The sequence below is a fragment of the Strigops habroptila genome, chromosome 6 (genome assembly GCF_004027225.2).
Source record: "Strigops habroptila isolate Jane chromosome 6, bStrHab1.2.pri, whole genome shotgun sequence".
Taxonomy (NCBI): Eukaryota; Metazoa; Chordata; class Aves; order Psittaciformes; family Psittacidae; genus Strigops; species Strigops habroptila.
Window position 1 is genome coordinate 32,577,915 of NC_044282.2, and position 21,909 is coordinate 32,599,823.

General features: G+C 38.0%; 1 protein-coding gene across 10 annotated transcripts in view; it reads right to left on the reverse strand.

The window, feature by feature from the left end:
- Positions 1–21,909, reverse strand: part of FAM135A (family with sequence similarity 135 member A) — a 91,063-nt gene that overhangs the window by 13,058 nt on the left and 56,096 nt on the right. For 8 of the 10 annotated variants that reach the window (XM_030490451.1, XM_030490444.1, XM_030490443.1 and 5 more), the window contains 8 exons: positions 17,404–17,477; positions 16,960–17,114; positions 14,368–16,684; positions 11,726–11,886; positions 9,951–10,042; positions 7,852–7,949; positions 2,121–2,272; positions 77–187 (listed from right to left, as the gene is read on the reverse strand). In XM_030490451.1, the coding sequence (XP_030346311.1) occupies positions 77–187; positions 2,121–2,272; positions 7,852–7,949; positions 9,951–10,042; positions 11,726–11,886; positions 14,368–16,684; positions 16,960–17,114; positions 17,404–17,477 (3,160 nt within the window). The remainder of the gene's footprint in view (positions 1–76; positions 188–2,120; positions 2,273–7,851; positions 7,950–9,950; positions 10,043–11,725; positions 11,887–14,367; positions 16,685–16,959; positions 17,115–17,403; positions 17,478–21,909) is intronic. The other 2 variants (XR_003991987.1, XR_003991986.1) reach the window with 1 other exon arrangement.

Below are 21,909 nucleotides of genomic sequence, written 5' to 3' on the forward strand. Positions count from 1 at the left end.
ATTTTTTTTTTTAGATTTCCTATTCACTTTTATATACAGTCGCCTTTAAAAGATAGGCAGTGTTAACGAAACTTACCTGCTTTTTTACTGAGTTTGTATAAGAATGTTTGTCGTGGATCTGAATGGTCTCGACATGTCAATTGCAATAAAGAACCGGACTTCTTCCATTTCTGCATAAACCACAGTCCTGCATTGTTAGGTACAACGTGAGTACAGATCCACAGTAAAATATGAAAACTAATAAAACATAAGTACAATATATAAAGTCCATATATTTAGCCTCTCAGGTATTAATTTTATTTTTCATGTCAGCATTGTCAAGCTCAAAAACAGTGAAGTTTTTTGTTCATTATTCTTTCCTGTCTATATATATCATAACGCATGAACGCTGTTATTTCCACCAATGTACATGCCTGCCTATAAAAAATAACTCTACTTGCAGAAAGTGAAACCACATGAGTATGTTAGCTGTAAGGCAATATACAAACTCTATTTCAATACTTTTCAGAATATCAGAAGATTTTGATGTTCAAATATGCAGCACTGAACAAGCAGCAACTCCTCAGATTTCTAAAAATAACTTTATAGAACCCCCAAATTCATAAAATATAGCTAGAAAAAAAGCAAGCAGAACTTTCTCGGCAGAATACCCCAGTATAACATCTTCCATGGCGCTGCGCTCTCTCCATTAGTCAATGAGCCAGCTGGGTAACTGGCTTTTCACAAAACCTTACCTCCCTCACCAAGCAAAAGCAAAGCAGGCAACCAAGCCCTTCTAGTCTCAAGTATGTCTTTACATGTTGACTCAACTCTCAGAGAAATAATCACCTTTTAAATAGCAATTTATTGGCATTTATTAATATATACATACAGTATAGTCATTTGGACTTTAATACCCATTACTCATTATCTTGGTATTTTCCAAAATCTTAAAGAGTCTGAAATGCAGAGGAAATCTATTACATTAAAAGGATATTTTTTACAGTCTTCAAGTATAAAAGAATAAATATTCCAGAAATCCTTTTTACTTTTTCCCCAGTGATTACATTCTGGATTATAATTTGATAGTTTTAATCTTAAATTAACTGGAAGCCATTTGCTGGTGACTATATAAACAAGCCAACAGCCCTGCCTTTTTGTCTCATGGAAAACTGCCATTTCTAAAAGCAAAGTAATGCTCAGTGATTCAGTTACAGATTAAAACACTTGAAATTAGCTATCCACAGATACACTATGTTAAACACCCAGTAGATGCCTATAGTGAATTATATTATAGATGTCTTAAGCCTGAAGTGAGCCTAACTGGTAGCATATTGAGGGCTGTAAATGGTACCATTTCAACCAAATACAAAAAGCTCTCATGTTCCCCCTGCTTCTATAAACTCCCACAGTAACTCCAGCTAGCCCACAATTTCTATCCACTTCTCTTAAACTCAAGTTTTTTTCCTCCTCATTTTTGTATGAAACCAAATAATAAACCAATAAATGAACTGGCACTAAACAAAGTATTTAAAGAGTTTAATGAGCATGTTTTTCTTTAGTGAAAGTAAGTGTTATGCACTGGGGGTTTGGGCTCTTCAAGGTGGTAATTTCAGAAACAAGTTTTCATTTTAAAATTTGATGCTACCTGAAAATATTTTCTAATGTTTATTTGAAGAGTTAGCAGGTTCGACAAGTTCTCCAAGAGCTACATTTACTCTTTAGAAAACAGACATTCATAAGGTACTAACATATCTGCAGAAACACACTGCAGGTTATGAGGTTGTAAGACCCTACTAGTAGTTCAGGATTATTTTAATGCATTTTACCTATTGGTTTTGCAGATTTTAAGTATACTAAAATTCAGGTTTTAAATAAATCGAGCTTAACTCATTAAAACTAGAGTTTGTTTATGGTATAACAGAAAACCTGAATCAAACATAACAAAAACACTTAGGTCAACCACCTTTGGCACATTCTTATATTGATACTTCTATTTTTATAACTCTTCTCGTGACAGTGAAACATGCACTTTCTCATAATCAAAGTACTGCAGGAATGTGTACCCCACCCGAAACTGCTAAGTGCATTTCAAAAAGAAAATTTCCCCTAAACTTATACTACTGAAAATACTACTTTACCTGTATTAACAAGAGCACTGCTGTTGTAGAGGGTACCAAGATGTGGTCCAGACAGAGACAGGAAGGTGTGAAGTTTGTTGAGGTAATATTTAAACCGAGGTCTTGTGAGCACTGAACGGATTATTAAATTACCCAGTGAGTGTCCAATAAAGCTGTTTAAAAAGAAAGAAACAGTATAACACAGAATTTGATGGCAATCTTTTTTTCCTTTAAACAAGAGAAAAATAAAACTGTCATACAATGCTGAAAGAGCACAGGGAAATATTAATGAAAAGTCTCCATTCAGAAGCCTGTACTTTAGGTCACACAGAAAGCATAGCTTGTCCAGATCTCCCAAGCTGCACAACCTCATTACAAACGTCATCTGAGCTCCTCCAGACTGATTTCATACATGGTTTTTGAAATGCTAGTGAAAACAAACTATCCTTCCACCAGCATCCCCCACCCAAACCCAGCATTATTTCTGGGTGTATTTCTCTTAGCACCAAGTATTCATATCTTTTTATGAACTATGCATGACTGAATCAATCACTATTTTGGCATGTGATGGCATTCAATATGGTAAATGCGTGAGAGTTATTGACAACCTAGTGGAGAAGAATTCCGGAAGTATTCCTATAAGGGGGAAAACCCCATTATTTAACTGAATTTGGTTACTTTAAAACAGAAGGGACATCTCAAATCTGCTTAGCAATTAAACCAAAAGAAGTGATTATCAGCTTGAGCGAGGCATTTGAAGAGCATCTGTCTGCCAGGAGAATGTAACATGCATTTGTTTCCCTACTTCAGTGTGTTAGGGGAAGATGGATGGGACTCTTTAGCTTCACATATCTAAGAATAATTATTACTCAATCTGAGGTGCCGGCTGTCATATTCGCAAGTCTGCATAAAGCATTTCTTCAGAAGGGACACTACAAGATCAAGCAATTCTAGTTACTATGCAATTATGCTTACAGACCCCTGCTGAGGTTAAGGACTACACCATCCTAGGCACCGACTTAAAGAGGATATTGTAGAGACAAAACTCACAAATTTAGAAGGAAAAAGCACCTTCCTGTTTTACAAATGTAATCTCAGGACACGGAGAGAACAGACAACCATTCAAAAACACATAGTAGAACTATCGTGGCTGGATCATATACGTGCTACAACATTAAACCCATAAGATAATCCTTCCTGTTTGAATGTACCACTACATTCATCAACAAAAATAGCTAAAACAAAGTTCCCAGTGTAAAACACAGTGCTAAAAAATTACTTGACTGTTCAATGGCTTCCCAAGCAAGAATTACTGACTCTGAAAGTCCCAACTGAAAGCCAAATGAAAAAATTCAAACATTAGGTTACAGCATGGCAGAGCCACCCCTGGGCCCCTAAAGTCTGACACAATCATATATTTCTATGACAGAGCAGGCGATCTGTTCCTTAACAACACACAGTTGAAGTGTCTGTGTATATGATTCCCATTCACTTGTACTACTAGATTTTCAAAATTACTGCAGTATCAGAAATTCTTTGCTGCAGTTTGCTATGTTTGCCTAACTAATTTAGAAATGAAAGACATGTATCCACTGTGCTGTCAGCACAACAGCACTGCATTTGCAAAACAAAATAGTGAGCTGCTGACTCCCTTGAATATTAAAATTTAAACCATTCCCTCAGAGTACATCATCAAGTCTGCACAAGAAAAACAAACTTGTAAATTTCTTTAGGAGTAAGAAAATGTCCATAGAAATTGCATTTATGCTGCAGATGATCTGCATGACATAACTGCTCTTGAGAAAAAGAGATTATTTTCTCAGGAAGATCTGAACGCTAGCAGAGATGTTCTCTTGACAGTTCTCTGACAGTTTATCCACTGTTTACTAAACTTCATAAAGGAATGAGAAACTCTTATATTGTACCACAACAAAGGACAATTTCATCACTGGAAAAAAAACCTGATCCATCAATCCCATCATCCTCAAGAATATGGGCACACCTGAACCACAACTTCAGAAAAAGGGAAGATCCATTTGAGGAAAAAAGGGTGCTTACAATTAGCTGACTGAATTAAAGCACAAAGATTAAACACTTCTTAGTTTGGAAGACTTAGAAAAATGACAAAGGTTACAGTAATGTACTGTGTTCAAGTTCAGATGTTTAGGTGAAAATGTAGTAAGCCTGTAGTATTACTTTCTAATAAGAGAAAGGCTTAAGGATTTGCTCAAATCAAAAGGAATGGGGAGGAAAACGAAAACCCTTCAAAAAGGGTTTTGATAGTGTAAGACATAGTATAAACATAACCCACCCTACTCATTGTTTCGGATACCTGCAACTGTGGGATGCCCCGCAAAACCAATGCAGTTCTGAACAGTAGGTGGCAATATTGCCACCTTTTGAATACAAGAATCATTAACTCAACAAGTTAAAGTAATAGAATTATACTGCAGTATTTCTGTGTGCTTTATGGCACAAGTCTGCCAGTTCAGATCATACTGGAAATCAGACACAGTAAAACCTCATTATTTTGGGCTAACAAACAAAAAATCCTGTCCAACTATAAGAATTCATGGAAGAAAAAAAAAAAAAAGAAATCCATCAAACGCCATCAACAGAAAGGTGCTAAAACAATGAACAGATGTTTTAATATATTCATAGTATTAAAAATCCCTTTCTTTTTTTTGTGAACCAATGTTACTTAGGGAAGAGGATGACAAGCTGAATAATCCAACTGAGGCTAAAGTGCAATACAGGTCATCAGAAATTTATTCAAGACCTGGCATGAGGAAAATGGTTTCTGAAACTACACTGCAAGAGCAGGTGGCTTATTTCCTAGCTACGTGAAGACCTGGACAGGCTTCCATCCTCACAGATACTCAAAATGTGAATGGGTATGACTGAGCAACTTGACTTGCTTCAGTGGCATTAACTGGTCCAGATGGTCTCCAAAGGTCCTCTCGATCTAAAGTATTCCATGATTCTTTACCAAATAGCTGTTATTTAAGACAAATTGCTGCTCATTTGAGTCATGCTTCCAGTTTATGCTTGCTGCACACTTGTAGCGAGCACAAAGATTTTGTTCAGAGGAGATGAAGGCACATGTTGGATAGTGTCCTGGGGCACTAACTGGTATTAGCTTTGGCAGAACCAGCTGGTTCACTGCAGCTGATGCTACAGTATGGCTCTGTGTCCTGATGGTACAGGGAGCGCCTTTTCTTTTCTCAGTACAAGAATACAGCACAATAAATAGGATTCTGCCATTACTTGAAGGCACAGGACTCTGCACTGACCTGACGGTGCAGAATCTCAGAACTTCTCTTGTCTTGGCCTGAGCTGACTGTAGTTTGTTTTAGCTGTGACAACAATCATGGGACAGTGAAGTAACAAGTCAGGCCTAAAACTGCTTTAGTTTCAATATAGTTTCTATTAATAACAAGTATCTATTCTGGATGGCTTGAACTGTGTATCACGAGAGTAAAGTGTGGTGTGGGAGAGTGCAGACAGAGGTATTGTGTACCAGAGGTTCCCAACTGTCTGTTAACGGTCACTGCAGCAGCAGTCTTACAACTCACAAAAGGCAGGCAGTATTAGAGATAACAAAGAATGGGGGAAAAAAGAATAAATGGGAAACAAAAGGAAGAGGATGTGGGCAGACTGAAAATATGAAAGTATGAAAATAAATCCAGTCAGACCCAAGGCCAAGGAGGCAGAACTCCCCCACCGTGAACATCATTCTCCTTGCACTGAAGCCTCAGGACACTGATGTCCCACTGCTTAAGGAAGACAGAAACCACCAATCTTAGGACCCAGATGGTTGCTGGAAGGGGAGCCTAACACCTGAGAAAGATAATAGAAAGTTTCTGTATAACAACTTTAGCCATATCACTAACAGGACTTTTCTGCATTAATTCAGGCTATGAATTTTAGTAGTACTGTAACTAGACTAACAGTAATTTTTTGCTGCACTCTTAGAACACTAACTGGACTAGCAATAAACTTTCAGCTCTGCATATGAAGTGTGCTCCCTTTTGCCCGTAACAGGTCTTGGAGAGCAAAAGAGGGGCTGAACAGTTATTTCTGATACACGAAGCTGTCGGCTTTCTTGTCATACAAAATCATTACAGATCTCATTTGACTCAGCTATTGAGCAGCACTTGCACAGGGAACACTTCCTTTAGTTGACATGGAGATTTTATTAGAAGAAACTAGCATCATTAAGGAGAACATGGATAACTAGCACAAAGTCTGCTTTCTTTACAGTGGGACAGCCAAAATGAGGTAGAAAAACACTGGCTACTTGCGCAGAGGATTTCTCAACAGTACTTTCCTGGGCTTTCTGGGAGACCCTTCAAGGACTTGCATATGAACACATCTCTGTGAAAGCTCTCTCATGCAGCTACCAGGAAACAGCTGCAGGATTAGCTGATAGGTTTTAACTTTCTCACAAGACAAGTTAGAGGTCAGAGATGGAGACTTCTGCTTTGGAAGGGCAAAAGACAAGCATACACCTTGAAAAAGAAACTAAAATAAAAATTGACAATTTCTTTCTTCCAGTGACAAGTAATAAGTAAGTCTGAAAAAATATTTACAAATTGAAAGTGTTATGAGAGAAGCAAAGAAAATTCAGTTCTCAGGTATGAACAAGAAAAAGGTCAAAATGTGGGTGTGCTCATTACAGCCTTCAGACCACGGCATGGGAGAGAAGGTATCAGCATGTGCTAGTGGGTTACAGAACTCTCCTCTCCTATACTGAGGCTGTTAACATGCAGCCTGCATGACACAAATATGACCACGCAGTGCTTTTAAAAAAATTAAAAAGAAAAAAAAAAATTAGACAAAATTCACCATGTTAAATCTTGCCTTTCTCAAAATAGAAACATTTGTTTAAAAAGCAAGATTATGTTTAAACATGCTAGATGCTTCCTCTAGCTGAACAGGCCTACCAAAACCATGAGTACTCAAAAACCTGTGGGAAACAGATGTGACTAGCAAGTAAAAAAACTTCCAGATGTGTAACTCGAAGATGCCAAAGCAAATGGACGAAGTCAGGCTTGATTTTGCCCCTTTCATCTATCAATGAGCTAATTCCAGCAACACAGCGGAGTTAGCAAGGTAGTCTGCCCAAATGGGGTACTGTATTTTGAGAAAATAAATGGAACAGGTATTCCCTGGAAGTAACTGATGAAGGAAACAGGAATGCATAGACTGGGGTGAGCCTTCTATTAAGATGTAAAACATGCTTTTTAGCAGATGAAACAATGAGAAAACATAAGAATGATGATTTTTTTTTTCATGCAGCTGCCCTTCAACATCATGGATAAGATGGAATTTCCCTGTAGGAATGACAACATAGGCAGCCTGCTATGTCATACTTGGTGAAGAGACTATAAAATCAGAAGCAAGCCAACTGCATCTCAACAGAGCACTATGAGAGTTTCCTTTGACTTTCTCAAAATATTACCAGTTTTTCTGCAGAACCCTACCATGCATGATCTGAGGAAGCACAGGACAGCAGTTGCAATGCTTAACTCTGCCTTAAAACCACCAACAGGACTAGGTGAGCTTACAACACCGCAGTTTTCCTTCAGCTCAGTATTCCCTTTCTTTCCTTTGTCCTCCTTTCCCGTATTCCTCCCCCTCCCTGAATTTCTCTTTACCATCTCTCTTTTAGCTTGCTCCTGAGCATCACAGTTCAGAACAACATAGGGCTCTAGTTTTATTTCTATAAATAGTATAGAACAGATATTACCTGATTTTTGAAAGGGTTAGATTATAAATTTGTATATACTGTATAATTTCATCTAAAAGGCGATCTGTCATGGAATCAAAATCAGCAAAGGTATCATTCTGTAAAATAAAAGAAATAAAAAATAATAACTGTATTTTCTAATGCAGCAATATACATTCTGCATTCAGTCTGAATTCTTATTCCCCAGTGTTTAGATCAACAGCACACAAATAAAAGCACCCATATTAACTTTGAATACAAAAACTACAGCTCGTTATTATAATTCAAGGGTTTTTTCTTGTAACATGGAATAAAGTGATAGACATTTTACTGTAAAACTACTTTCTTCTAATACACCAAAACAAATCTTAACATTACATAGCCAGCCTTACTTCTAACCCTTGCCCTACACATAATCTGTAGTGAAACAGAAGACCAAACTGCGTATTCAGAACTAAATCACACTGCCCATGAAACAGAAGTGAGAAAATTACCGCAACAGCAGAAAGAGTCTACATTAGTACTCGTTATTCAAAACAAACCAAAATCCTTTAAGCTTTATTCCCAGTTCACAGCTGATTCTCTACAATGATTAGCAGTAAGGAATTAAAAGAGAGAGGCAAAGGCTGCCTAAAACTTTTCAACACAAGGTCCAAAGGATCTGTGCTAAAATCTATAGTGTTCAACATATTGATAAATGATCTTGTAAAGGGAAGGAGGAGATGACAGGTCAGAGTTTGCAGACAAAAGCAAATATGCAGGATAGTCAAATCTAGAACCAAACAGAATTTCAGAAAGATCGTATAGTACTGCATGCCTGGGTGATTAAATGGCAAGAAATGCAAAACAATGTTACATAGGGAAACAGTCCTAAACATATATGCAAACAATAAGCTATACATCTGTGTTCTATATAATCAGCTACATTAGGAAAGCAAGGGAAGTACAGGAAAAAAAGCATCTTAAATGCCCTGTCTGGTTGGATCGTCCTATTTTAAAAGACAAGAAGCTTGAAAAGAGGCAGGGAAGGATATTACAGATGACCAGAAACTGTTTCTCATGTGATCCTGAGAAATACTGAATGGACTAAGTCTCTTCCGTTGTCTCCTGAGGGAGAAATTGTACTTGTTTATAAAATACTTAATCAACTGAAGTGGAAAATGGGGAATGATCACTAACTATTACTTTGCCAAAACAAGCTGTAGGGGGATTTGTTTAACTATCCTTGTTTGCTACTGAATTAGTCATGTGTATGTACCACAGAAGTAATCTCAAGTGTATGCCGTGGAAACTGCAAGTAAAATCATTCATAAAGAATCAGCCAGCATTAAGGAGGAAAGTCCGTCAGCAGCTATTAGGCCCACTGGTCTCAATGGAATTCCCACATCAGAAAGTTTCAGAACTGCGGACTGCCAAAAGCTGTAGGGCTAGAGAAGAAGAAGCATGGCTTGGTGCCTGCCCAGCCTGTCACAGCAGCTATCGCCAAAAAACCACTAGTGCATTAAAGGAACCTTTCGTTTGAGCCATTGGAGAGACTCTTTGTTCTAATTCATCCCTGAAGTACGTCTAATACAATATGTAACACACACACAAAAAGTAAAAATTGGTCTTCTGTGTTTTGTCAAGTTTACTTCAGCTAAAAAAAATAAAATTCATAGAAGTTTAACACAGGAAGTAATTTGATATTGGATAAGTGTCATAATGTGGATCCTACAGCAGTACACTGACAAAAGACCAAGAGACAGGTATTTTGTATTTCTCAGATCCTCTGAAATGACACATCCCCCTTCTTGCCACACCAGTTTTCGCTATCACTATTTCTACCACTGAGGGTATTTAATCTACAATCCTAACTGATTACGCTGAGAACATAGGAGATACCAGTACACGCAACAAAATAGCAGCAACAAATGTTACTCCTTATGTATTTATCTTCAATATCAAACTATGTTTTGCAATTACTTTAACTCAAGCCACAGTTCAAATCATGGATTCCATGAGAACGCAATAAAAACACAGAGAATGCGATAAACTGCCACAAGATAGTGCCACTAAATAAACAGGTCTGAAGATGTGCACTGCTTACTGCTTTACAAAAATTCTTGTTTTGTTGAAAATACCTGATTCCTTTCGGACATAAGAAAATCTATTCTCCCTCCAGGCAGCCCTAGCTCAATGTAAGTCTTCACTAATCTCAGATCCGCGCTGTTACCTTAAAAGGAAAAACAACCAAGAGTTAGACACTGTGAAGTTAACTTGCAATAAAAGCACTTAGAATACCAAAATGAACTTTCTATTTAAGCACAGCTAATGATATTCTCAGCCCTAATTAAAATTCAGTAAGACTCGATAGATAAACTGCAATGCCAAACGCAATGCCAAAATGGTCTATAAAAATGACATTCAAGGCAGACACTGTTTTTAAAAAGCAAGGATTTAGGAAGTTGTGCTTGATTCTGTCCTAGCATCCAACAGATATATAGCACTCTGAACATTATATTCTTGAAAACCTGATTAGTTTTGATGAAAGTCAACTAAAGAGCTTAAATAATTCCGTGAAGGAGCGAGGAATAAGGGCAAGTCATAAACATTTTCATGGAATAAAAAGGCAGAGAGGACTGTTAGCAGAGAAAGGTACATTTAGACTGGTACCGAAGTTAACAAATGCTAGTTTCACTGACATCCTGAAGGTTTTTCTACATGATCATGTAACACTTTTAAGGGAAGAGTACCCTTTCTGCATTAATTAGAGCACAAGATTTTTATTTAAAACCATTATTAGTAGGAAAGGACTTGTATGAACTCACCATTTCATAAGAAAATTCTAACCATATGGGTTTTTCTCAGGCTTCAAATACAAGGATTTTTTTTAACAACACATTTTTTGGCCAATGTAAATTTAGTGTCCTTTCTAGGCATGCAATAGCGCTTGAACATCTACACTAGTAAGAAGGAATACTTCTGAGTTCTGTTTTAAAAGTGCTTAACAAAAGCTGCTTTCTGCCCAGAGGAAGAAAGAAAAGCTAGTATTTTATTTTCTCTTTTCTTTTCTTTTTTACCTCAGGAATTTGAAAAATGAACAAAGTGTCTGTGCAGTACAGGTCCAGTCCAGCATTCTATACTGCTGCCCTCCTGTGTTTACTTCCACTGTTAATTTAAGAAGCTTCTCAGTAAAAGACAAAAACATTGCCGGCAGAAAGCTATGAATATGTTAACTAGAGTGAATATTATTTCTTAACGTGTACATATGCTCTGAACCAAAAGCAGGTGAATATATTCAAGCAACTTTCCAATACTTCCAATTTGCAAGAGGTTTTCTCATTTCTCCTTCAGCAGAGTCTCTGTCCTTGGAAATACTCAAAACCCCAACTGCGTTAGGTCCTGGGCAGGTGACCCTGCTTTGAGCAGCGGAGTTGGACTAGACAGTCTCCAGAGATCCCTTTCAACCTCAACCATTCTGTGATTTAATAAGGCAAACTTCTAAAACTTTATAAACACTTGACTGCATTCTACATATACTATTTTTTTCCTAACAAGATACATGTATTTTATTTTCCTTCATACTGTAATTATTACAAATTCTAAACAAAACTGGTTTGTTAGTAACTCCATTCTATTACCATGATATGGGCAAATACGTATATGACATAAGAAACTGGAGTATGTATCTAACATGAACTATCACATAAAATGGGTTTAATTGCATAAAAGTTTTACTAAAGACAAATGTCACATAAGATACTTGATTGCCAAATGCAGCCGTACAATGTCAGATTCCCATTTCCCTCCAGCGAATCTATTTCAGAAGTGTTCAGTTCAGGGTTCAAATGACAAACGCAAAACCTGACCGACAATCGAACTGCCATCTCATTCAGTATCACATTTCCCAGCGTACCATCTAGGCCATGGACACAGACTATAAGATGTATTCCTTCTTCCGAACAGTCATCCTCCTCCATACTGAAATAAGGTATTGAAGAAGCCAGTTTGAAAACATCACTATACATAAATCCGGGAAGTTTAAGTTGCCTCAATTCTTCTTTAGCTTGTAGGAAACTGTAACAAAACCATATTTATGATAAAGGAACATTTACTACTGCCAGACAAACGTAAGGTTTCCTAGAATACAGTTTTATAGTGTCTTTTTACTTTCTCTTCTATGTAATTGATATGAAGGAAAATATATTTATCAAATTACTATCTTCACAAAACAAACCAGTACCTTCTAAATATTTTTATTGCAGCTTCCTACAACTCCTTTCCATCTGTAACAAAATCCACATCCCAAGTTTTACCCTCTTCTCCTTTGAACATCACTGCAAACTCTGAAGTATTTCCGGAACCAGTGAAGATTCTGGCTTAGTTCTGGTCTTGAGTGAGCAACAGCTTTGCCTAAACGTAATAACAAAATTACAGGAACTGTGACCCATCAAGAGTCAAGGTATAGATTTCCACTGACTTTTGATAATTCTTGCCAAACTTAAAGCCTATTTCCTAGGTCAGCGGAGAGCTAGATCCAGTGCTGCAACTGCTCACCAGAAAGTACCTCTGGTAGGCTGAATAACTGATACTTGCTTCAGAAGAAGCCAGATCCAGTCCCCTGATCTTTTATGTATTATATGAAGGCACACACACTATATGGTTTCCAATAGCTGAGCTCCCCACATGCTGGGAGTTCCTTGCATTCCTCCCTTTCTTCCTCTTCCCTTCGCTTTTTTTGTATGACCTTCCTACGTAAATAACCGCGTATCAGTTTCCCTGCAGCACTTCAGGCTTTATGCTTCCTTACGCTTCTTTCCGTCCTTAATCCATCTGTTCTGCATGATCCCTCCCAGCGTCATGCTGTATCCTGTCCTCTTCTGCTTGCTCGCTGTTTTCCTCCCATTCTACTTTTTGTTATGTTTTCCCAGTTTTATCTTTAGCTCATTCCTCACCAACTGGCAGGAGCAAGCCTCAATGATGTCAGCCTAAACAGAAACCACTACAGGCAGCTGGTCTTATCACTCTGCAGCAGAAGTTACTCGAGTTTGTACTCCAGGCATGTTTTCTGAACTGAACGTACCAAGGCTGGTTCTCTGTGGAGCAGATCGTGCCCTCTAGAATCCCAGTTATCCCATGCTCCAGGAGTCTCTGCTTTCCCCAAGGCCAAGCCCTTGATTTTACTCAAAGTTACCCCTTTCTCTTATTTTTACAGAATACCCTAAACAGCCTCTGCTTTCAACTCCCCCATTCCATGCCAGTACCCACTCGACAGTATTTCAGATGCTACTTTTGTAACCACTTCTAACCTGTTTTCCTCTGCCACTACTCAATCCTTCCCTCCTGTTCTCAGCTGCTTACCACGAACTATCTGGTCTTTTAACTCTTCTGTCTGCTCAGCATTCTCCTTGTTTTATCTCTCTTCTTAAGCTTTCTTCTCTCCAATAGCAACGTTTTACTTCCAATACAACGCACTAAGCTGCTGCTTCCCATGTTCAGTTAGCAGCAGGGAGTATCAGCAAGACAATGTGAAATCTTGGATCCCTGATGTTCCTCTAAATTTGGCTTTCCTGGTATCCAAATTGCAGTGTAATTTAGAGCACTATGGGCTCCGAGGTGTTTATGTTTTGGGTATTTGAAGTTAAGACTTAAAAATAAGGCCATCACCTTGGCTTGCACTGCACACTCCTTTCACTTCGCTAATTAGATGGAAAACCAGTTACAGACTGGTTTTGGTTTTACGTTTTTAAACTCAAAGTGTATTTTCCTATGCTTGCTATTTTCATAGAATCACAGAACGGTTTGGGTTGGGAGGGACCTTAAAGATCATCCAGTTCCAACCCCCCTGCCATGGGCAGGGACACCTTCCACTAGACCAGGTTGCTCCAAGCCCCGTCCAACCTGGCCTTGAACACGGCCAGGGATGGGGCAGCCACAGCTTCTCTGGGCAACCTGTGCCAGTGCCTCACCATCCTCACGCTACTCACACTAAAGAATTTCTTCCTTATATCTAATCTAAAACTACCCTATTTCAATTTAAAGCTATTCCCTACATGCCTTTGTAAAAAGTCCCTCTCTGGATTTCTTATAGGCCCCCTTTAGGTTACTGGAAGCTGCTACAAGGTCTCCCTGAAGCCTTCTCCAGGCTGAACAAGTCCAGCTCTGTCTCCACACGAGGTGCTCCAGCCCTCTTTTTAAAAGCTTCCATTTCATAAAACACCATCTTTATGCTCAGCAGCCATTGCAACATCACTTTTCAGTGATACGATTATTTTTATAAAAAGCAATGTATTAGGGAAATAAAAAAAAAAAAACAAAACTGTGTTTTGCTTTAAGCTTGCCAAACCACATGAAATGACAAGATAACTGTTAGAAGGAATTCAGTGTTAACACACTTTCTATCCGAACATCTGAAACGTGATGTTACTGAGCATGCAGAATCCACAAGCACAGTCTTGAGGGCACTCTGAGAGCCCAACCACTCTTCTTTTCCTCTTTTTATTCCATATTAACGTAATTTCTAAAAGTAAAAAACTTTGTTTTAAAACAATCACTTACGCTAACATTTGAGGTTTTGGGGAGCTTTCATACCAGGAAAGAGCTGAAGCTGAGCTGTAGGATGTGCTGCCTGGCTGTTGTGTAATTGCATCAGATTTATTCCTTGAAGAACAGATAACATTGCAAGGAGAGTCTCTCAGAGAAGAAGGAAAAGACAGACAACCAGGAGTACAGACAGGAGGCATGCTCATTCCATCTCGCAGAGGCCCACTATCAATCCTCTCAGATCTCAAGCCTCTCTCTTCTGCTGAGCCATGACCCTGGTCAGCACTGGAAGCCCCATCTAACACACTGTAGTCTGTTTCTTCATAATACCCGTTTTCAATCATTTCCTGATCATCCTCCTCTTCTTCATCTTGTTGGGAAGAGCAAATAATTTGTTTTTCATATGTTTCCTTTTGAGGGCTAACAGGATTGCTGTTGTCCACAGGCCAAATATCTGAAATATCTGTGCTGCTTCGAGACCCAAAATAGTTTTCAACAAGCCCTTGCTTTACCATGTCAGTACTACTGGTTGGAGAAGGATTATCTGTATAAGTTTCACTTTTAGCTATTGGCAGTTCTTCAGTTGTCTCCTTTAGTTCTGAAGGCTCGTTATGTTTTTCTTCATTTGTTTTTTCAACCTCATACACTGCATTTACAGATGAAGGACCCGAAACAACAGATGGCTCACCCATGCAAGTAATTTCCAAATTCAATTTAACTGTTTCTTCTTCAGTGTTAAGATGCCTTTCAATGTCCTGAGAGTCCTTGCAGGTTGTGCCAAGGTCTGCCTGTGGGCTGTAACCTTTCACACGAGTAGATGTAGCCTCATCTGAAACAACTAAGTGTAAAAGATCTTTTGTTCCTGAGAGTGAAGAATGTCTAGACAGAGTTTTGATATCCAAGGGCCCTGAAAATAGAACACACTGTTGCTGCAAACTAGTGTTTGATTTTTTGCTGTCATCACATTTTGGCAAGTCAGTGGCTCCAAGATCCAGTACCGTTTTACTGTCACTTAACTGGCGTTCGGGTACAATAGATATCTTTGAATTCTCATCAGGTGACAGCTCATCATCATCTGAAGGCAGAGAATTTATGGATGTCAGGGATGACTGTATTTCACTTACAGCGCTGGTACTCTCAGTGCAATGGCTTTCTATTGTGTTTTTTATAGCACAGTCTGGTTTTAGTAAAAGCTGAGGAAATGCTCTCTCACCATTGTATGCACTTTGCCCTTGAACGTTTTCAAAAACCTGATCAGGGTTGGGGAGGGCTGCAAAAGAACTTGGTTCACTTTCTACACCTGAATCTGAAAACCTGGAAGAGGCATATGTCACACTAACATCTAGCAATTTAGTCATGTCTCCACTTGCAGAAAGTTGACTTTCTTTTGTAGAAAGAGCAGGCTGATTACTTTTACTTTTTGCCAAGATGTCACTGGTATGTTGGAAGTTTCTTTCATGGACATCTTCCTTTTCAAGCACTGGCTCCTGTTCTCCCAAATTCAGTTTATTTCCAGATTCTGAACGATGAATATTGGGTGTCTGCAAATTCTCGCCTTGCACTCCATCTTGTGGAAACTCAGCCCACGATCCAATGTGAACAGTTACTTTCCCCCCTTCATAGGGATTCTTATTACTTGGTTTAACCTCAATTGTCCTGACTCCTGAGGAAGCTGGTTGTCCTCCACGACAACCTTCAAGTGCACCTATGGGTTGTAGAGCACTATCTGTTTGTATAGTTCCAGAGCCTGTCTGGGAGATACTAAGTCTATCAAAACCAGCCACATTTTCACAGTGCACAGGGCTACCTGGACCTGGTTGGACACCTTCAGTCTTGGCTGTCTTTTCCTCAGTTCCAGATGGCAAAAATGGAAGCTCTCCTTGATTTATTTGCCTGGTGCAGGTCTTTGTATCACAAGGAAATCCACCTAATGTAGGGTCCAGCCCTTCGTTAGCATTGTATGAAGGCCTGCCTTCTGAGCTTTTAGAGGCATCTTCCAGTGCGGCACTTTTCAAACATTTGTAGCCTACTAAGACCACAGAGTCCTTAGAGTTCTGTTTCACAACTTTTTTTGTGTTTTCAGGTTTCATTGTTTTCATGAGCTTAGTAACCTTAACTTTGGATTTATTTGCATCTTCATTTTTCCCTTTCAAAGTTTTTGTTAGCATCTTTTCACTTTCTGAATGCCAAAGGTTGGAGGCACCTGCAGGTCTTATTTTCAGTTCCGGGCCAGTAAAACCAGCTACAAAACCTTCTTCAGCTTCAAATTTATCCAGTTTATTGGACTCTGACCTTGGAAGACTCTGAACTACCAACCAGGGCACATCCAGATCTTTCACCAAAAAAAAAAAAGCAAGGGGGGAAAAAAAAAAAAAAAAAAAAAAAAAAAGGAAAAAGGATTGTTTATAACAAGATGATGCAGGTAACAGAAGCTATAAGACACTAGTCATTACAGAACTTTACACATCCTCAAAACTCAAACTAAAGAAAAATATCCTAGCAAATAAAAAGCTTTAGAGCTAGCAAGAAATGCAAAGAAAAATACTCAGGTTTTACATCATTTTTTCTCATTTCCTCAAAAAGAAACACACTGTGAGGTATGTTTACCTTCAGTAATTGAATCTAAATATCGATCTTCAAAGATTATAGGCAAGGAGTTCATATCTCCATCTAGTTCACTGCATTCAATAGGGAGGGGTGGAAGAGAACTGCAGAAGGAAGTGTTTTTGATAGCTGCACACATCTGTAGATGACTCTGAGCACTAAAAAAAAAAGGAAGTAGTCCTACATGAAAAAAATACAACTATTTGGTTTTACATTAACAGAAATTAGCAGTAGTCTCATTCACTTTAGTGGAAGCTTTTTTACTAATTAATTATCTGATAGCTTTAATAGTTCTTCAATACTTCTTATATAACTTTCATTAAAAATTTCAAATCTCAATTTACAACATAAGTTACTCTTGAAATTGTTATGTAAGCATTTTTGCAAGACAGTACTACACAAGAGAAGCTATAGAATAATATATTGTGCACTTCAAAGGCTACTTACTGTAGTTCTTGATAAGCAAGGGCAGCTTGCCTAGGATGCTCAAGACAAAAGAATGCTTCTGCGAATCTGCGCACCTGTAAGACCCAAATAAAGTTAGAGCTTATTTTATGTTACACACAATTTTTGAAACTGCACCAGCATTCCTACACAGCAATGTTATTAACTTGTATGTATTGTACAGACAGTTACTTTTCAAAAAATGTTCAGTCTGAGTGGGAGGGAAGAGCATGCCACAGACAAGACTAGTGACTGAAATGTGAATTTTGTGGACTGGGTGACTGAGGGGAATTATATTAGATTCAGCTGCCTACTGACAACGTGATTACCAAGAAATCAATCATCTAAATCGGGATCATCTGAAACAATAACACACAAAAATATTAGAAGAAATGCGAATAAGAAGGAAAAGACTGATGTACACTTCTGAATGTGTTTTAGGATTACCTTCAGAAGTAGAAACCCATTAGATATTCTGCAGTCTCAAATACAGAGTGTTTCAAACTTCCCAGAAGTACTCTCTAGCTCCCAGTAAACTATTGTGCAAAAAACCCTTTTGTTTCTAAAGATCTCAGCTGCAAATGTATGCTACTTACAAGCACTGTAGTCAAGACTTAATTGTATGCCTGAAGTCAATAAACCATACAATACTAAAATGGTATTTTATACCACAGGGGACCATATTTTTTATCACCAAATAGAAAGTGTGAATTATACAGCAATTTTCTACAAATAAAAATATAATGAAAGTATTGAAAATGCAGTATCTAGAAACGCCAAAGTTAGTTTTGCAAGATGAGATTTCTCACATATCTGTTACATAAAAATATTAATTCAATCTAGATACATTTTTAGAATTTTTGTTTTTGCAACTGCCCAATTACCTGCATTAAAAAAAAAAAAGGCAATTCAGTGCAGTATGACACTACCCTGTTCGTTGTTAACAAGAGATACAAAAAAAATTACGCTATACAATGGCTGCTGGCAACTGCTTGTGCATTAACTTTGGCATGTCAATTTGTTTATATCAATTAAATTAAAATTTCTGTCCCACTTGGAGAACCATACACGTAGCTAGTCAATCTATTTACCAACCACTTACTGGCTCCCTACTCCTTTATTTCTCCAATATTCTCTCGGTCTTCCTCTCAAGTTACCCAATTTCCCAAACAGATTGTGAGTTTGCAGTGTACCTGGCAGAGCAGACCCAGTTCAGCTCCCCCAGCTCTTCCACTTCACTCAGAGCTGCGCGCAGCATCCACATCCACCCTGAGCACAGACACGGCACTAGGAAAATCCTGTGCTTTACCTGCCAAACATCAGTCTTCCAGGACCACATTAACTTTTGTTCACAGATAAGCACTTGCAGGGGAGTTAGTTCTCCCTCCTGATACACTGCCCAGTATACATTTAAAGAGTATTGGTTGGACTGGATGAAGATTTATGTTCTGTAGCTTCTACTTCTTCCTATTTTTTATCTTGATATAAAAAAAAACTGGGGGGGGGTGAGGGGGGAGGGAGAATGCTCCAAGGTGCTTAAGGAAAAAACCCAAGCCAAACCACGAACATTAAACCTCGAATCTCTAACCTGCAATTGAAACTGAAAGCCCTCTCCCAACCTCCCAGAATTCAATTTACTGTATTATATGAAATTAATCTCAGTCATAACATCATCTCTGAATAGTCATGGAAAATGTTCTGAAGTAAAAAGAAAATGTTGAATATGATACTTTCTTGTAAATGCAACTTCCACTCAGCAGTGACCAGACACAAAGACATGTCTGCTTGCCTTCAGAAATCACATTGGGGTTTATGCATACAGATATGGGGTCAGAATCAGTGCTCCTAAGCATTCCTCTACATTTTCGCAGCTGGCTTTCCTGAACAGACGTGTATTTTCCAAATACGTGACTTCATCAGAACTAATCCACAACCTTTCCCCCAGGAAGAGAGAAGACTGTTATACAACAGACTTGGAGAAAACTTTACAGGTTAAAACCTTGACTTGAGAACAACTGCTCAAGACAATGGACTGGTTATCATTCTAAACTAAGCAATTTTAAAATTAATTTAAGATCCTAATCAATCAGGTAACAGAAAATAAAACAGTAACAGGAATATTGCCCAATTAGTAGACGTACCTGGTTCAAGTCCAGAAAAGAGCATAAAGCTGTTTCCCAGGAGTCAAGCCAGGTAGTTTTGACTTTAGATGCAAGCAATCACTTTACTACAGAAAGCAACTGGAGTTATATGGAGACTGGATCTTTAGAATTCTGCTACTCTCTCAAACAGAAAAAGGAAAATATTTTTTTTGTTTGCAATAAATCTTGTTCATAATTGTTAAAGTAATTCCAGTGTTTTTGAAGAAAATCTGATTACCAGCTACAGACAGCTCTTAGCATAATAGTAATGGTATAAAACTAGCTGAAAACAAACTCTGAAAGCCCCACAAATCAATCTGAAGGAGAAAAGAAAACCCCAAACCAACAGTAGCTTATTATGTTTAATCAGTGCTTAACTTATGGAAGGACCAAGGGATTTGCTAGCACGCTGTTAAACAGGCTCTTCACAACCAGAATGATGACCAGCTGGTGACAGTGACTGAGGCACTACCAACTTGGGCTGACTCCACTGTGACTTTGCAGGAGGAAATTGCATCCGCTACTCCTAGTCCCTACAGATTTCCCCAAATTATGGGTTTTATGGTCCTCCCAATGTAAACAGAAGGAAAAATTGTACAGAAAACCTGCTGTGAAATATATTGAGTCCCTGCACATTTATGAGTAGCAGCCCGAGATCTTAGTTCTCAGTTCTCCTATTTTATGACTAATCCAACTGAAAGAAATTATTTTGGAAGAGCATGTTCAGACCTACCAGAAGATGTCACTATGGAACAAAGAGGTGAACTCGTTTAGTGCTAACTTTTAGTAATATAAAATAATATACTCTAAGTAGTTGGTTTTTTTCCAATAAAACACAGCTTTAAACCTTATCAGTGTGATAATGTAGTTGACAGATGTTCTAGGATACCTGAAGTGTTCCTGACTTTTTAATTTAGTGCTTAATATTCACAGTATTTGAAAATAGTTAAATATTTAAATACTTAAGTAAACAAGTAAAAATAAGTGATTAAAATAATTTTAAATACTTAAAATGTGTTATTTCATTATAACTTTATTTTCTAACAACAGTTTAGCAGAGATACCTGATTTATAAGCATCCACAGGAAGAGAGTGAAAGCAGTTTACTAAATACAGATGACAGACATTTCTAGGGGGTATTTTAGCACAAATATCTAAACCAGTCAGATTAATGACTTTCTAAAAAGGTTCATTTATCTTAGATTAATACTAAACTTCCCTGGAGATAAACTTCCAGTGGAGAGTGTAGTCTGGAAATACTGCAAGATGAAAAGGCAAAATAAACAAGAGATTTAGCATCCAGTGGCAAACACATCAGAATACTGATTTCCAAAATAAAAAGGATTATTTAGAACAGTTTTGTACAGTACCAAACTCTTTTTCCACAAAGGACAGATACTCTCTCAAGAGAAGAGTTAGTAGGTCATCTGCCAAATCTCAACTACATTCAGTAACCAGAATGCGTGCATCATTTGATATGTGCAGAAAGTGCCTCTGGTGAAACATGACCATTGTAGGTTTCCCAAAAGAAGTTTGTACAAACCCTCAAAATGTAAATTCTCAAGAGATTATTAATACAAATTACACATTATTATGCTACACACTGCAAAACTGGATCTACAATCAGCAACTGAGCATGTTCTTAGAAGAGTCGAGGCTCAAATTTATAATCTCTTTTTAACGTCGAGGTTTACTGAAGTTATGGACTGCTGACTCCTGCTCTACTGCCATGTGGCAAGTCCAGTGGAGCTATGGTTTATTACATGTATTTTAATTACATATATTTGCAAAATATTCACGCAAGCTCTTCACATCTTGGGAGAACAGAAAACAAGTGTCGCATTTGTCAATTAGTGTTTGTAAAATTAAGCACCACCACATTGCTGGCTCTCTCTAAGTTGGCTCAGGTAAAATTTCCTTCCCGATGCCGTATTATTCAATTCTTAAAGACTCAGCCTGTTTGCTCTTTGCTATCAGGCCCTAAATAAAAAGGTAATCGTAAGATTACCCACGTCCTGCATCTCCTTTTCAGTCTTCGATGTTTGGTTAGATAATGAAGTATCCAGTAACTCCAGAACTCAATAAGAAATAGCAATCGAGCACTTCTTTCAAAAAGTAAAAAAGCTTTTCAGTTATAAGAAAGATCGCCCCTGAGTTCAACTTAGGAAAGTTTATTTATGCGTAGTGACAGATAACAAAAGAAGTGGGCATAACAGCAACATGAAAGGGAAAAAACGCAGGCATGAAATTAAATTATACCTTTTTTTTTTTTATTTATTCAAGAAGGAGGAAGGGCATTCCTATTCGAATTCTGTGCAAACTGGAAAGCATCACTGAAATACTTTGAATATGTGCAACATCCCAATTC